Below are 18,049 nucleotides of genomic sequence, written 5' to 3'. Positions count from 1 at the left end.
TAGAAAGAAACCATATCCACATCAAACATGATGTCAAATCACGCAAGATATTTTCCAAGGACCGGCAAGGAAAGCAGCGACTCGTCACGAGTCACTCTGTCACAGCAGCAACAAGCAGGATCGTTGGAAGAGGAAAAAACAACCGTCGGTCAGTTGGAAGAGGTGCCGAGAGGGGGATAGCAGCAGGATCGTCACGGTCGCTGTCGTGGAAGCAAACCGGCAAAGGGTGTCTCGGTCGAATGGCTGGCCAAGGTGGACCTCACCTGGGCGCTCTGTCTTTCTCTCCCGTCTTTGTGTTTTCAACAAGTAAGATGAGACCAAGATCCAAGAATGCCTCCCTATGTGAATGGGGACGATAGGGCTTCAAACCACCATGAGGTTGACTAATGGAGGTGGCAAAGTGATCAACACAGGCGGCCAATAATGATTGTGAACTAAACTGATATAGGAAAATCACCAACTCGGTTGACCACTCAAAACCATTCACCTTTCCCCATCCATATATTTGGCCTCTAGAATTACGTCCACCAAGATCCTCAAAGCAGTGGGTTAGGTCAAGTGGCAAGACTAATCAAAGCATGATAAATATCGGATAAAGATGATGCATTCAATTTCCAAGAGAGTCATTCCTCTTAAATAAAAACGAATAAGAATTGTAGAGACGTTTGTGACCATGGTGAAAAAAAGATCGTTCTCACATGGAAACCTATTGAGGGCTCGAATCACCAAGTCCTTATTAGAGATGGAGCAATTGATTAAGGTGAGAGTCCGCAATTGACTTTAGATGTCAAAAATAATAAGACATTGACTAATTGGGTTTCTTGACATTGTTCTAAAAAGCAAGTTTTAGTCCAATTTCTTTGGTCGTGCAGCATTTAGTAAAGCGTTGTCCTAGAGCAGGCCAAATGTCCTTAATGTTCAAAGGTCGTGAACTTCATGGAAAATCTCAATTGTGAGAGTCGAATTGATCAAACTACGAATGCATTGATTTGTCATGACCTGAGTGGAACAGGAGGTATTAAACACTATAGTGACATTCTGGTTATTGATAATCTTTGCCGAACATGGGAAAGAGCATCCACATAGACCATCAGATCATTGCAAATTATAATAGCTTCAAATTGAGATTGCCACAAAGATCATTTTCGGCATCGAGTTTAATGGAGACAAGACTTGCGATAGTGGAAAGAATAATAGACGCTGAGGTTGATTACATGATCATAATTTGAGCAACAACAACAAAGATCAGAGTAGCAAAGAAGAGGAAGAAGAGGTGAAAGTGGACGCAATGTTATTAAGAGGTGATGGGAAATTGGGATTAACAAAAAAAAAAAGATGACAGGTAAAGAGATGGTAGAGAAAAAGGAAAATTTGGAGATGTATTGATATGTTGAGATAGTAATTGAAGCAAAAAAAGTTTGATTTGGGGTAAAGATGTTGAAGAATTTGATATGTTTTCCCAGTCATATACCATGTTGATATTTCGATTCAGAGAGAAATAATGATAAAGTATTTATGGCGACTCATCTTCAATTAGGATTGTATCACATGTATGTATATGAATGTCTAATTACAGTTTGTATACAGATAGAGACATAATTATAAAAAGACCGCATGTTACATATAAATTACTCATTAATAGTTAATGCACCTAAAGTGCTCTTTGATTAGTTTACGTAACCATGTAAAGATAGCGTGTGCCTATTGTTGTGTTTCGTGTCTTGATTTTAGCCAAACTTGGAAAGATTTGACCTAAATCTAATCCTTATGATGCAATTGATCATCAAGTGAAAAGATTCATAAGAATTAGAAAAATAAGAAAACGAGGGCAGCCATGAGACAAATAATACTATGAACTTTTGTGTTATGCATTGCAATCAACTCACACCACCGACTATTAAACAAAATAGAAGACCGCAGAACATTTGCAACTCTGTAACTAGATGGAGCTTTCGGATTCACATGAAGGCAATGAGGAGACACTAGGAAGCTTCCCACAATCATATTCTGCAATGCCACTCACTACTCTAGCCAAGAGGAACCTATGGAATACATCTCTTAGGAACCTCATTAATCGACTAGACGCATCTTGTTGCACCCATCCCGTCAAGTACGATGCTGTTACCAGTGTCGCCGCCCTCAATCTCCTCTCCTTTGCATACCTCCCTATAGCAACTCCGACATATTGGGTCATTAGTTTGCCGTGCTTGGAAATTGAATCCCCAATGTGCCTCCCCAATGCCACTGCGTCCTCGAGCGCCGAACATCCACCCTGGCCCAAGTCAGGAGTCATCGGGTGCATAGCGTCTCCAGCCACCGTGACGTTTGATCGGGCTAGGTTTCCGAATAGGATGTCCCACGGATATCGGAACATCAGCGGGGTCCGTGTCAAACTCGAAAGATCGGAGTGCTTGATGATATCGAGGTATGCAGGTGGGATGTCCTTTGCCAGATCTTCCATCACCTCCCTTTGTATCGTTTCTGGATCTGCTTCTTTTCCCATACCTTTATGAATTGAAACATTAGGGATTGAGGAGTATTAGTAAGTTATTATTGAAGTAGCCATGGTAATTAGGAATCTTAGCAGAAGATAAACTGTAATATATACGATACCTTTAGGAGGACACGTCGCCGCAAAATACCAGTAGATTTCCTTATCAGTGAGAGTAAAAAAACTACCCTCTTACCCACATCCACAAATTGTCGAATTGCGTGGCTGTGGTCAAAACCGTGACCCTTTGGGAATACGGACAACCCACGCACTCCCGATCGGCCTGAAGAGACTGGCGGGCGAAGTCCAAGCCAACGGGCCACGATAGAGTGTATGCCATCGCATCCTATAACAACCTACACATACAGTAATTACAGTGTGGATAAGTTAAAGTCGATAAGTTACCTCATCATATTTAAATTTAAAAGAAGGTTCTCGAAAACTGTAGGTAACCTTAGACTTTATGATGGTCCCATCATCGAGCGTGATAATACAAATGGACAAGCCGTGTTCTACTTGGGTTTCGATGGAAGTTATCCTGGAAGAGAATCGAATGCTATTTGGAGGAAGCTCCTCTGCCAGAACTTCCAACAAAACTTTTCGGTAGACCGCTCTCGGTAGGGCTCCATTCCTACTCAATCCAAATGGCATGATTTTCTATCCTTGGAATACGAAATGACTTGCATAAAATAATAACATTTGTTGTGAGTAGGGAAAAAAAGCAGCTAAATTATAAGATAAATAAGATAAGAAAATAAATCGTATATTGAATTTACGTGACTCGATTAGTGAGACCTACTCCACACAAAAAACGGCACAAGATCCACTAACAGAAATTACACTTACAATTGAGTCATTTAAACACTCTCATTATTTTCTCAATGGGGATTGCTCTTCACAAAAGAGACCCCCTTGTCATATAGAAAAGAACTAGATCCAGAATAGGAAATTTCTTGATCGATTTCTCTTAATGGCTCTCAAATTCGAGATATATTTTCAATAACATATGATAAATTATGTAATTTTCTAACAAAAGGAGTATTATATCATCAAACTCTATTATTGATGATCTTCTTAAAAGATGAGCTGTCAATGGTATACACTCATTGGTATCATTTTGTGCAGAATAAAACATATAGTAATTGATTACAAGAAATTAATCGATCTAAAGCGTTAAACGGTAAATTAACAAAACAGAGATGATGGAAAGGTAGGCAAAATATATTAGAGGAAATTTGAGATTCACTTGCTATTTGGAGGATAATGCACTTCTTGAGTTGCTTTAGTCTTGACATCAGTTATGTATCCCCTGAACACAAGTACAAATAAATCAGATTTCTCATCATTGAGAAATTGTAGCATAGATCAAGGTCCAGCGTCCTAGATCTTTAATTATAAAATAACCGATTTAAGAAGCTCCCAAAACAGCGAATCCTAAAATCAATTTAAGAAAGTACAAAACCAATGTAGAGCTTATCTTTCTACTCAGTATGTCTTGCATGAAAAGCCTATTGTTCTTTCTCACTGATTTTGCACTTTTTACCTTCATTTGATGAATATCTAATTAGTAATTTTACTCTAAGCTTTAATCCCATTAGCAACCTCAATAGGTAAATTTCACGGTGCAGTTTACGACCAGCAATTATCTCAATTTTCATGATTTTTCCCCGTAGAAGGTGCATTATAACCACTTTTTGACCAATTCTTTTAATACCTAACGAACATCATTTGCAAATAACTAAAAAAAAAAGTTTAATTCCATTAAATTATTGAAATGAAAGTTCATGAACTTGATTTCATCGTACCAAGGTCCAGTGACTGCGATCGAAATTCCTTTGGATTTTTTAACAACTTTTCACTATAAATGTGATTTACTTAAAGTTGATTTTACCCCCAACGAGCAAGTGTGAGATTAGGAGTATTTAACTTCTTCTAAAAGATGGCTACACTAATTCAGCATCCATCAAATTTGAGTGGTGTCATCTTTAATAGCAGAGAAATCACTCATTTAAACTCTTGATCTATACATGATTGTTGAAGTAAAGATTGGACCGGGTTTTAATACTTCGAAATGATCCAACATTCCACATTAATCAAACATCTTTGTTCCCGTACTAAGAGCGAACAAGGAGCTTACCTTTCGAAAGGAGGGCAAAGGGCTGCGAGCTTGTCCGCAACCCCGAGCGCGTCGAGCGCAACCCACGCATTAGGGAAGAGACCCAGAGCCGTGCCAGTCGCTCGAAGCCCATTCGATCTCTCGAGGATGAGGGCTCGGACACCGACCTTCTCAAGGGCCACTGCGGTTGCCAGACCCGCGACGCCGGCACCCACTATCACCACCTCCTCCATATACGGTCGTCTTCTACTTCGAGTTTGTGAGTGTGTGCGCCACTGTTCTCTGCTCTGAATTGGAATGAGGAGTCTCTTATCTTGTGGTCGCTATTTTATAGTGGCAATTTCCATCCTGTATCCGAATAAATTCACTCCATTTCTTCCAGGTAAAACAAATCGGTTTCAATGGTCTCTATATTTTCACAGTTTCATTTAACTTAATTATCTTCTTTTTATGGTTTTCCGTCAAAGTCAAACTGACGATGGAAAGATAGTTAGAAAATATTGGATTTACTTAACTAGACAATGGACTAAATCTTGTATTGCCAGTTGTGTGTGTAGGCCTAGACAATAGACCACACACAGAGTATCTCCAAATTAAGATACTTCTTACTCGTGTTCATTCTTTCAGCCTTGAACTTTTTGGGATCTATGAGTGTTTTGGAAAATCTAGCTTTTAAAAATTTTCATAGTTGGCCAGCTTCATGTATAGAGATGCTTTCTTATTAAAGGTAGTCTACCATGCCTTACTAGGACATTGAATTCCAAGCTATATGAATTATTAAACACATAGGATATCCATAAAACACTGTCGAAAGCACTGTTGCATTATAATGGAAGACACTACTTACACTAGACTTCCAAATCTACAATGTCCTTTTGAACCTAATCTATGGGATCTCTACTCGTTTAGGTTAGGTTTTTATCTTGGGACCTCTTTAGTGAGTTAAGGCTTTTAATCTCATTCCTCTCGATGCATAAGTTATTTGCTTTCTTGATAAACCTTTTTGTTAATGGGTCTGCAATGTTTTCCTTTGACTTTACAAAGGCTAAAAAAATTATTTTACTCAAGAACAATTGCCCTACAGTACTATGTCTATGACTAATGTGTCTAGACTTACCTTTATTTACAAAGGCTAAAAAAATTATTTTACTCAAGAGCAACCACCCTACAATATTATGTCTATGACTAATGTGTCTAGACTTTCCATTATATTATATTATGTGCCTTTGCATTTGTTGCTTAGTTATTATAGTGAATGCATATTGTAGGCACAACTTTTGGCCACAACACAACCTTAAAAAATTGTCAAAGCCACTATGCTTTTTTAGCAATTTTATCCAAAAAAATAAACTTTGATTCTATAGTGGAGCGCGCTATTAAAGTTTGCTTTGAAAATTTCCCCGATACTATGGCACCTCCTAATATTGAACATATCCACTAATCAATTTTCATTCATCATAATCCAAGATCAAGTTGGCATCACTATAGCCTTCCAAAAACTTAGGATATTTGTCTTATTAGAAGACATAATCTTTGTTTCTTTTCGGATAACCTTATACTCTCAACAAAGTAATCACTACTGATCAAAATTACCTGTATATTTGCTTAGTTTTTCTATTGAGTATGCGAAATCTGGTCTAGTTTAGTTCATGATGTACAAAATGCTATTGATTATTTGAGAATACTCCAGATGCCTAATACATAATAGTCAATGGTGATCATATATATGTAGAGTCATCCTCCAATTTCTAAGTTTAATTATTCATAATTAATTCCTTATTTCCCCTTAAAAGCAATATGGCTACTTTTCCATATAGTATGGTTGCGTTTGGTAAGAATCTTGGAGAAAGCATTTCAAAAACAAAAAACAAAAAAGAATTAGGTGAAAGAATTTTCTTCTAAATACAAATAGTATTTTTGAAGTGTAATTAAAAATATATTGAGAATAACTTTCATTTAAATACTGTTTTAAAAAAAATTACACTTATAAATGAATTTTTTTTTTTTTTTTTTTAAACAAACCTCCCCCTCATCAGTGGCCTTAGCCCTTCGCCGGTGATGTGGTGTAAGGTGAGAGCATTTCTAGAATTATGAAAGTTTAACAAAGGCAAAGTTAGAAGGAAAAAATGTGTATTAACATCTAGAAATGGTCAAAACCCAAAACTCTTTCAAACCTCTCTTAGCTTATGCAAATGCATCTCACCCCACTCGACGCTTGCTGCTCGCCTCTCTTAGCTAACCTCGCTCGTCACTAAACCCATTAGGTCGGTCTAGTCCTCGGTCACCTTTTTAGGGAGTACAAAAATAAAATAAAAAAATTATCAATTGGTCCTAGGTTAATCTTAGAAACAGAACCGAACCCATTAAGTTAGTCTCACATTGGTCGCATTTAAAAATGAAATTAAAAATATATATATAAATTAGTCTCAGGTTGACCCTAAAACTGGACCAAACTCACTGAGTCGGTTTGGTCGCCCTGGCCCCAAACTCATAGGGTCGGCCTTTGGTTTCAAAAATTGAGAATTAGTACTGTACGAATTGGTCATAGAATTAGAGAGTGGACCCACTTAATCCGGACCATTCTCATCCCTATTTCTAATTCAAGCTTGCGAGTGCGTGTGCGTGCTCTTGCTTTGAATTGGGATAAGCAATCTCTTATCTTACGAGCCGCTATTTATCTCGTTGCTTTTCAAAACTCCTAAGATGTAGCATGTGCCGATACTTCACCTACTGTTGAATAGGCGGCCCCAGTCTCATGATTGACGTGACATCCTCGAGAGGTCTGGTCTATTCATTTTGTATTTAGCCACCTCAAACTTTTATAGAGGTTAGCAAGCTTTTTCGAAACCTGGCGAGCAAGACAATTTGATTTGGCGTCTTATAGAAGCATCAATGTCAAATGAAAATGAGAGGTCGTGCAGAAAGGGAGGTCATTCAACGTTTCTTTTTAAATACCTTTGAAATATAAGACGTCGTGTTATATATACATATAATCTCCGTTTATGTAATAATTTTAATTTTTTTTTTTAGTTAAGCTTTCTAATATAGTATCAAAATCAAATGACATCCCTTTACCATCTGTGTCTATCCCATATTAATCAAATTTCATATACTTTTTGAATTGGAGTTTCTAATAAAAAATAATATCGATCGGAATCAGGGATCAAGTTTGGAGAGTCATCGAGTAAGTTAACCCAGCCATCTATCACATTTGATTGGGCTAAATCATCCAATAGGACACATCAAGGATAGCGAAACATAAGCCGGGCCCATGTCAAGCTCAAAAGATTGAAGCATGTGACAATGTCGATCACTTTCGCTTTATGTCAATTCTGGATCTGCTCACTTTCAATTGATTCGTTGGGGGCTACGGGTGGGTGGACCAGCATCGAAAGAGTATCATAGTCTCGTGACAGTGTTAAAAAAAATATTAAAATAAAATCACATAAGTTAATTGGAATTCTAATTCATCATCTCAATTATGATCCCCCAATTTATGAATCGCTGATAACTTTTTCTTTTCCTCCAATTAAAAGCAGTCTTGCTAGCCTTTCATGTGAGATACCACAAAAAAATTGGGGGGTTGTTGTTTTGTTTCATACGCTATCACTAAAAAAATAAAACCAGATACATATGAAAGATCAAATATAAGAATTAGATCCGAGGTACCATCAGGACACTTGCTCGCGATAAATAAAACCAGCCAGGTCGCCCTCGTTCACAAATCAGTAAATCTCGTGGCTGCAGCCAAGTCCGTGGCCCTCGAGGAACAATACTAGAATAAACCAGCGAGCAAATTTCTTGCCAATAGGCCACGATCAGATTCATGCTAAACTATAAGTAGCCCTGTTAAAGTGGATCATAAACTATTTTCTTAATCCTCATATAATAAGCTGAGTTGTTATATGAATTAATTATATTAGGTAAATATGTCATAAAGAGGTTTAAACATAATATGGCTATTGAATGAGTCATAAAAGGGTTTACAACTCATTTAGACCAATTTTTTCTAGATTAGATTATATATGAAAGTATTTTAGCAATATATTTTAGGTCAAGTATGAGACAAGTCAAATATAGATCACTATAGTTATATTGCATAGAGATGTGTCAAAACAAATTAAATGGGTTTATTTGGATCAAACCATTTTCAACCCAACTTGATCTACTTGTTTGACGGGTTTAACTATAAATACAATAACTATGGTTCATATGGATTAAAACTTATTAGTTATTGCAATTTATTTCAATTCAAAATAAGTTCCTGGAGATATTATTCAAAGAGGTCCAATAATTTATGGTGGCCCCATCATCAAATTTTGATTATACAAATCGATTAGCCTTGTTCTACTTGGGTTTTGGCTGAAGTGATCTCATAAGAGAATTAGCTACCGGTAAGGAAATGAGGTTGAGTGGGGACATTTAGTTTCAGGTGGGGTTCAACTCCCATATTCTGCAAAGATGTAAAACAAAAGTCCGAGATTGAGATGAGAGTTAAGATAGGACAAACCAAAAATAAAATAAAATAAAGGGAATTGGATGTTATTTGGATCACATTGCATATTGATAATACAAATGAAGGTGAAAGGAGCTATGCCAATTTCATCACGAAAGCTCTAAATATACATAAAAAATTTGTAGAGATTGTCACCAACTTGAGATTTTCAAGCACAATACGTCAAGGAGGTGGCCAAGATGACCTAATAAGGCTTGAAATTCCTAAGGATTTAGGGTTTCCATTGGTACGTAGTATTATCCCGGATACTTTGGAAAACATCATTTATATTTTAGAACATTTTTATAGTTAATGATTTCCACCGTTAGATCATAGATGAGATTTGAAGTGTCTTATTTCCTTCCGAACATGCTTCCATAAATTCAACATTCGGAGTGCATGATTTTAAACTGAAAATAAAAGGAATAAGCCTAAGAATCGGCTTGTTACAAAAGGACCATCAGCAGTTGGTTTCTTCTTCTCCGGCGTGCACTATAGATTACATATGAAGGACAACTCTCATAATTCACTCTCATTCAACGAGAAATGAAAACTTTTCCTTTGGACGTGGTCCTCAAAAATATGTTGCCCATCAATTTGGTACCTAATCCAAAGTGCCGACTCAAGCCTCTCAAAGTAGGACGGCTATCATTTATCTTTCAGGTCCTCCTAAGAAACTTTTCAATGCATTGCCATCTTCTGTCTACTACTTCTAGGACCCAAAGAGGACAAAAATAATTCATTGCATTGCATGTGCTCTGTACAAAACTGTAGTGAAAAACAGAAACGGAAAAGGACAAAAAGGACAGAAAATAGCTGTAACTCAATAGTTAAGGTGTTATTTGGTAACGTTCCGGAAAACACCGGTTTATGTTCTTTTGTTCCCCAGAACAAAATAAAGCATAAAAACGTATTTGGTAATTTTTTTGTTCCCGATAACAAATTGTTTCTTATTTTCAGCAACAACTCAATAAATAAGTTTTTATTTTTATTTTCTTTTCTTCCTTTTCTTTCTCTCTCTTCTTCCTAGCTAGCCGCCGACCTCAGGGATGGCCGGTGACTGGCCAGATGAGGCCTAGTGACCTCATTGGAGTCTCATCAGCCCCCCGGCAAGGTCGCCCTATGCTTGCCCAGCCACCGCAAGGCCGACCTCGCGGTGGCCAGGCGAGTCACCCAGCTATAACAAGGCTTGAGGGACCTCACCAATCTCTAGCAAGGCTCCCCGAGGTCGACAACCTCACTCGGCCCTCGTTTGGCCGGTCGCAGCCCACCGGCCATGGCCAAGGCCGATGACCGGCTAAGAGGAAGGAGAAGTAAAAGAAAAAAAGTAATAAAATTACTAATATATTAAAAGAAATTATAAGTCACAAAAATATTTGAGATTGTACCAAACGTATTTTTGTTCTCGGAACATAAATTTTTTATAATTACTAAATGCCTTAAAATACTCAAAAACTATTCTCAAAAACAAAAATAGAAAAAAAAAAAGTATTTCTAAAAAGAAACTATTCTCAATAACATAAATGTTACCATACTCTAGATTGCACCGACATGCGACACGGACACACGACATGACACGACACGATACGTCAACACATCATTTCTCAAAAATAAAAATTTGGACACACTTTCGGGCACGTTATATATTAAATGAATATTTTTATTTTTTATTAATTTTGATTCAAATTTATAAATAAATAAATAAAAAGCTAACTTTAACAAAAATTATTGATGAAACTAATAATTAACAAGAGATTAAAATGAACTTATTTAAATAAATTAATGATATTCTATAATAATCAAAATTTATTATTATTATTTAACATTCAATATTTTTATTTTTTGGAATCACTTTTTAATCTCTTTTATTTTATTTTTTTGACCAACCCCTATCCTCCCAAAAAAAATTATTTCAATGTTTTTATTTTCTAACCCAAAAAAGTTCCCCACCCATTTATTTCACCCTCTCCGTCCCCTTCCCCTCACAATTTGTCAGCTCCTTCCTTGAAAATTGAAATCACACTCCTCCACCCACCCCTTCACGTTAAGTCCCATCAAAACCCTTACTTTTAATTTCTTTTTTCTACTTTTCTTGTTGAAAGCCTAAAACTAAAACAGAAGCAAACTTGAAAACCCTAGCAGCCGATGCCTCCTCCCACGACCTCTTCTTCGTGATCTTTGCTCTCTCTTGGAATCGCTCGCCTCTAGCCCTCCCTCCTTCGCAACTGCAGCCGCAGCCGCAGCCTCCAGGCCTCCATGGCGGCATCGCAGTCGCGGCTCTCTGGGTTGCTCTTCCTCTAGCCCTCCCTTCCAATCGTAGCCTTGCCGTCGCTTGCGGTCCTCGCCTCCACTCCATCGCCTTTTTCAATGACCTTCGCACTTGCAAACTTGCCCTAGAAATTGACGCCTCTTGCAATTCCGAACACGTGTCCAAACATGTCCAAAAGAGTTGACCGCATGTCGAAGCGTATCCGAGTGTGTCCGAGCATGTCAGACACGTGTTGGGGAGTCCGACACGACATGGAAGCTTCTACAATATGTCAGTGCAACCTAGACCATACACCCCTAAGTGGGCACAATAGGCCCTATTAAGTGGCCCAGCAAAACGTTAGTATGTGGCCTCTAAAAGGAGCTTTGGGCCTATTGGGGTTTCAAAAATCATGTATAAGAAAAATTAACGAAATTAACGTAGCGGAAACAAAGATATATTTTACACATGATTCTCCTAAGGCGTTGTTCGCGCGTTTTAATAAAAAATCTAAACATAAAAGGGAGTTAAACGAAATACCTCTCGAAACGCGCTTTGAAACAAGTCGGTTCGGATGTTCTACAGTTCAAGTCCCACAAGCGTCGGATCTCTAGTTCAGACACACCAACAACAAACGTCGAACGGAAGAGAGAACTTTCGGATATTCACCACTTCGATCGTGCTAGCAATCACGTGGAAACAATCCGTTGTATTCTTGATGTATAATAGTCACGGTCCAAACGAGAGAATTGTTTTTCTTTCTTGCGTCTCAAAGACACAAGAACACGCACACACTTTTCTCTCTATTTTCAGCAAAGCATCACTGATTCCTCGCTTGTGTTTCTTAAACAAAACCAAAACACAATGACATTTTTCTCTGTTTTTCAACAGCCCCTTTTAACTCTCATCCCTCAATTTTTTTATATTAAAAAATGACCGGCAACGGTTGCTAATCAATGGACGATCAGCATACATCTAACAGGGCCTACTTCGTTCGGGATGCATCGGGTCACACATTTGACCTGAACTTTTTTTGTTGTATAAAAAATCACCAACGATCACCCAGTATCCAAATCTGACCCCCATCAACTTTCTGATCAATGTTGCCATTAGAGCTCCAGCGTGGCAATTTCACCGTGTGCTGCCGTTGATGTTCGATTGCCTTTGGCGAAGTACATTGCCAACAAGCCTCTCTCCTCACATGCCTTGTCTCTCAATGGAGCTCATGCTCGTGGCCATGCAACGGCTGTTTGCATGGCTTTTTCGGATCGAATAGTTGCGATTAAAAAGCACGACTGGTTTGGACAATTTGCTAAAGAATACAGGATTCGTTATTGTTTGGAGTGTGCAATAGAAATTTAATACCTTCACTTGAAGAGATTGCCAAGGGAAGCTCAAGTACAAGCCGAGTCAACATGTCCAATTGAAGTCACATTCAATTAGAATCTTAAGTCAATAAATTATGAATCAACTAACGTACATATTGACTAGTCTACACCATGCCACATTAATTCTATGATGTGGAACTTTTTTTAATGTAATTCATACATCTATCTCAACAATTGTCCATTCACATGTGAGCTTAGTGTTTAGTCTAATTTTCCTTAATTAGGGTATCTTTCTACATTAATGAGTCTCAACTTGAATCTTTACTCTGTTGTCTTGTGAGAACCGCAACAACAACATCCACCTTCATCCCTGGTACTGAAACATAAACACAAGAACCCTAGTCTCTTTCTCCAAGTAGAAACACAAAGATGGTTTCTTTTGCCAAACCAAATCATGAAGGCTGCCCGGAAATCACAGGATTCCTTCACCTTCATCCCTAGTCTCTTTCTTTAGGGAAACCACGAAGCCATTGAGAATGCATTGTTACACCATAACGCCCACCTTCACTTTAGGTCCCTTCCACCTAATCGAACCATAAAGGTTAGCCAGAGAAACATATTGTGAGTAAGCTACCAATCAATTATTGACTTTGATACTATTTGCTAGGAGTGCATAGTAAAAATTCGATATCTTCATATGGAGAGATCACTTAGGACGAGGCAAAGTCTGAATCCAATTAATATATCTAATTAGATTCACATCTACTCAAAAATTTAATAATTAAGTTATAGGCCAGTTAGAATATATTAACTATTCCATGCATAATAATTATTCGATGTGGGAATCTTTTAGATTCCCACATGTGCATCTCAATAGTTATGAAATGATGGCCATAATTAGTAGACTTGCTCTCTACCAAACATTCCTTCAATTTATGTGACAGAAGAGTCACTCAACGTTGAGGCAGGAAAGTCGACAATCCTATGAATAGATTCGTCTTGTGAAGTTGGGGAAGAGGCTCAAGGCCGCACAGGCGGCTCTCAGCCCTCCGGATGTCTCAAGTGCCAGCACTTGGGCAGCGGCCTCCTTCATCGCGACCGCGGTCGCCATACCTGCTCCGACTATCGCAAACTTTTCTCCGTATGCAACACATTCTTTGACCTTTTCATGACCTATATTCTTCTCCGGACGAAGCTTCTCTTGATCCATGTTTATCAGCAATTTCAAGAGCGACAATTGCGTTCCGTTTTACAGCTTTCGTGGCAGTTGTCTATGCAAGAATCATTTGTTCCGGTGTGTTAAAGAGGGGCAAGTGAAAAAACGTATTTTAGCACTAGGATAAGACGTTGCACAAGATGTTAAACGATTGCAATTAGGAAGTCGCAATGTATCCGGTCACCACATGTAAGTATAGCCATAATACAAACAATTTATACACTCTTCCCTTTTGAATTACCATAAACCAACTTCATCGTATTCCATAAATAACAAAATATGAGAAGGCAAATTACCCATTTGCAAGTTGCAACTTAGAAATCAGCTGCAGATCCTGGATCCACATGCAGGCAAAGAGGAGGCACTAGGAAGCTTCCACAGTCATATTGTGTAACACTACTTACTACCCTAGTCAAGAGCAGCCTATAGAAGACAGCATCCCTTAGGAACTTCATCAATAGGCCAGATCCATCTTGTTGCACCCAGCTGGACAAATACGATGCTGTTATCAAAGTCGTCGCCCTCCATCTCCTCTCCTCTGCATACCTCCGTAGGGAAAGTTTCATGTGGCAGGTCACAAGTTTTCCGTGCTTGGAAATCAAGTGCCCGATGTGCCGAGCCAATACCACCGTGTCCTCGAGCACTGGGCATCCCCCTTGGCCCAAATCAGGGGTCATCGGTGCAAAGCATCTCCGGCCACCGTGATGTTTTCCTGGGTTAATTTTCCGAGTAGGACGTCCCACGGGTATCGGAACGTCAGCGGTGCCCACGTCAAATTTGGAAAATCAGAGTTCTTGACCACGTCGAAGTAAACGGAAGGAAAGTCCTCAGCCAAATTTTCGCACACTTCCCTTTGTATCGTTTCTGGTATAGCTCCCTTCTCGATACCTTAATTGAGACATTAGGAAAATGTGTGAAGAAAACTTTGAATCATTTTGTTTTTTACTCAGTTTCCTGGGCCTCTTCCATTTTCCCTCCCCTCCCCTCCCAAACAAAGCTTAACAAGATTGGTGAGCAATTACCACTAAAGTTAACATTCTAAAAGACTCACCCTAAATTGATTGGAAAATATTTGTAAAATGTTGGTATATATGTATATGCGTATTCATCCCCCAATTTATGAATTTGTTATAAGTACTTCATTTTTTTCTTCTAACTAAAAGCAGATCGACTAATTTCCAATACAAGATATCACGAAAAAAGTGGCTTGCTCAATATCATTAAAGAAAAAAATGAATTCCACAATGAATGGAAGATAAAAATAGGAAAGTTAAATCTATGGTACCTTTAGGGAGACACTTGCTCACGAAATGCCACTACACTTCATTGTCATTGAGAAGAAGAATACCAGCCCTCTTTCCCACATCCACAAATTGGTGGGTCCTGAGGTCGCTGCCAAATCAATGGCCCTCCGGGAACCCGGACAATTGGCGTACCGCCGATCGCCCTAAATAGACTGGCGAGTGAAGTCCTAACCAATGGCCCATAACAGAGTGCACACCATCACATCCTATAACAACTTACACGTACAACAAATACACAATCACATCTTAGAAAATTAAAATTGGCAAGTTGCCACATTGTAATTCAATTCAAAAGAAGGTATATGAGAAATTCACTATAGTGACCTTAGACTTTATGGTAGTTCCATCGTCAAGTGAGAGGATACAAGTGGATGAGAATCGGATGATATTGTGAGGAAGCATCTCTGCCAGAATCTCCAACGAGACTCTGCGGTGAACTACTCTTAGTTTGCCTCCGTTCCTGCTGTGTGCATGTTTTTTCTATCCTTAGCGTACTAAAAGACATGCATGAATTAACAATTAAATAATTGAAATTGTTACATTTGAGAGGTGAGCTGTAAACATAGGGATGATATTCTTAAAGAACTTAAAGTTTTGCACCACCATTAGCTTTTAGATGAAAATTTATGCAATATTTAAATGATTCAATACTCCCTCTCATGCATAGACTAGACTTTGATTTAAGATGGAATTGTGAAAATATATAATGAGGATACCAACAAGAGCCTGAAATTGTTAAATTCAGGTCATCCTACTTTGATACCACCTAAAGTTGTTTGTACAGCCATTTACTCCAAAATTTTATGGCTTTAAAACAATTGGTAATGATTCCACAATATTTTACATGAAATTAGAATCGACAGTCTTCAGCTTGATGCACAACCCCTTTCACCCATTTATGCATTTCCTTTTTATTATGAGTTATGGCTGCAACTTATCCTTCACCCACTCAACAAGTTCACTCTACATCATCACGGAATTGGTATTTACTTGAGGGTGAATGCTAGGATGTAAAATATATTGTTTTTACTGTACTTTAATAGCTTTAGCTTTTGAAGTACTCGATTCATATATGCACATATAACTTTAAGTGTAGCTTGTCCCTTTCATGGTATATTCCTAATGCATATAGGTATCATTTCGTGCAACCAAAATAGTAGAAGATCAGTACAAGAAGTCAAATGAATTAGTACACTCCTCCTGTACCAAATTGCTAGACTCAACCAGCCTCTGAAACATCTTTTAAAACAAAATGAAAGGAAATAACAAGTGTTTAAATGCTGGTAGGAAATTTAAATGAAGGACTTTAGGATTCACCAATCATTCAAAGCGAATTACACTTCTCGAATCGTTCTAGTCTTGACATTAGTTATGTAACCCCTTATACACAAGCACAAAAGAGCGAAATATTAGCAAGTAAAGTTATTTCTTCGAGTATTTATCCTAGTAGAAAAATCTATTAGTAGGGAAAAAATCAAAAAAATGTGGAGTAGGAAAAATAAATCAAATCCCAATTGTACAAATTCCCTTCTCACTGCTCTCCCTCCTTTCCAGGCCTCAGAACTCTCCATTCATGTAATATATATAAATATACAACAATATATTCTTCCCTCGGGGATCCTTCATATAATGACGAGTAGAATTCTAAATGGACGTAGGAGCACATCAATTAGATTTTTGAATATAAAAATTGCAGCATACTTTTCCCTTTTCTCTAAGATTGATTACTCCCCATTAGATTTGGAAAATGAAAATTGGTTAATGCTATCTTCTAGCCACTGGCCAAAGAAATAATTTTAGTTAATCAATTTCCATATTTACGCATTATCACAATAAGATAACAAGAAACTGTTGTAGACATTGTCACTTATTCTCGCTAATCATCATACTTTGCAACAAAATAAAAATAAAAATAATAATAATAATAATAATAATAATAATAATAATAATATAATAATAATAATAATAATAATAATAATAATAATAGTAATAATAATAATAATAATAATAATAATAATAATAATAATAATAATAATAATAATAATAATAATAATAATAATAATAATAATAATTTACAGATGACAAAAAGAGAGAATTTATTTATATCACACCCACCTTCTTTGGGAAGAGGATGTTAGGGTTCATTAAAAAAAAAAAATGACAAAAGAGAGAATTTATTTATATCACACCCACCTTCTTTGGGAAGAGGATGTTAGGGTTCATTAAAAAAAAAAAAAAAAACATTTCTATGAAAAACATGTGGCAACATTTTTTCTCTCAAAACCAAGCAAAAGCTACTATTAGAAAAGTTTCGAAATTACAAATTTGTGTTTAATAGAAGCACAATTTCCGTTCCATTAAGTGTCCGAAATGGAAGTTCATTAGTACAATTGCAGAATAATTCATCACCTTATTCCGATAATTCCACAATAATTAGGCCTTTGTGTTGATGTGTAAAGAGCAAATTAGCAAGGAACTTACTTGTCAAAAGGAGCATAAAGGGCGGCGAGTATGTCCAAAACCCCGAGCGCGCCGAGCGCTGACCTATCGGTCGCAGCCCTTCTGATCTCTCAAGGACGAGCGCTCGGACACCGAGTGCGTTTGGAATCAACTTTGCAAAGGACTTTTGGCTTCTAAAGATACTTGGGCTAAAGATGGGGTGTTTGGGAACAATTTTAAAATTTCCATTAGGCCAAAGCTGGCCTTCTCAAGGCTAAAAGCCCAAGGCAAGTGAAGGGGTGCCTTGGGCTTTCAGCTTTCTCGGCATACAAGTGACACTGTTCACTTTTTTTTTTATTTTCTTCCAAAACTGTCCTCAACTACTCTTGATTTTTCCGGTTTTGCCCTCGTC

At 37.6% G+C, this 18,049-nt stretch overlaps 2 protein-coding genes across 2 annotated transcripts; both read right to left on the bottom strand.

Annotated features, from left to right (window-relative positions):
• Positions 1-1,871: 1,871 nt before the first annotated feature.
• LOC120288028 (monooxygenase 2-like) lies at positions 1,872-4,951 on the bottom strand. Its single transcript, XM_039301279.1, has 5 exons — positions 4,629-4,951; positions 3,738-3,800; positions 2,945-3,122; positions 2,614-2,847; positions 1,872-2,505 (listed from the first exon to the last, which is right to left on the bottom strand). Exons 1-5 carry the CDS (start codon positions 4,838-4,840, stop codon positions 2,461-2,463), a joined length of 732 nt encoding a protein of 243 aa, XP_039157213.1. The 5' UTR covers positions 4,841-4,951; the 3' UTR covers positions 1,872-2,460.
• On the bottom strand, positions 1,940-2,461 carry LOC120288357 (monooxygenase 3-like). Its single transcript, XM_039302300.1, has one exon. It carries the CDS (start codon positions 2,459-2,461, stop codon positions 1,940-1,942), a length of 522 nt encoding a protein of 173 aa, XP_039158234.1.
• Positions 4,952-18,049: the final 13,098 nt, after the last annotated feature.

This window comes from Eucalyptus grandis, chromosome 9, assembly GCF_016545825.1.
Source record: "Eucalyptus grandis isolate ANBG69807.140 chromosome 9, ASM1654582v1, whole genome shotgun sequence".
NCBI lineage: Eukaryota > Viridiplantae > Streptophyta > Magnoliopsida > Myrtales > Myrtaceae > Eucalyptus > Eucalyptus grandis.
The sequence above is the reverse complement of the archived record's forward strand: the minus strand, read 5'-3'. Positions and strand labels throughout refer to the sequence as shown.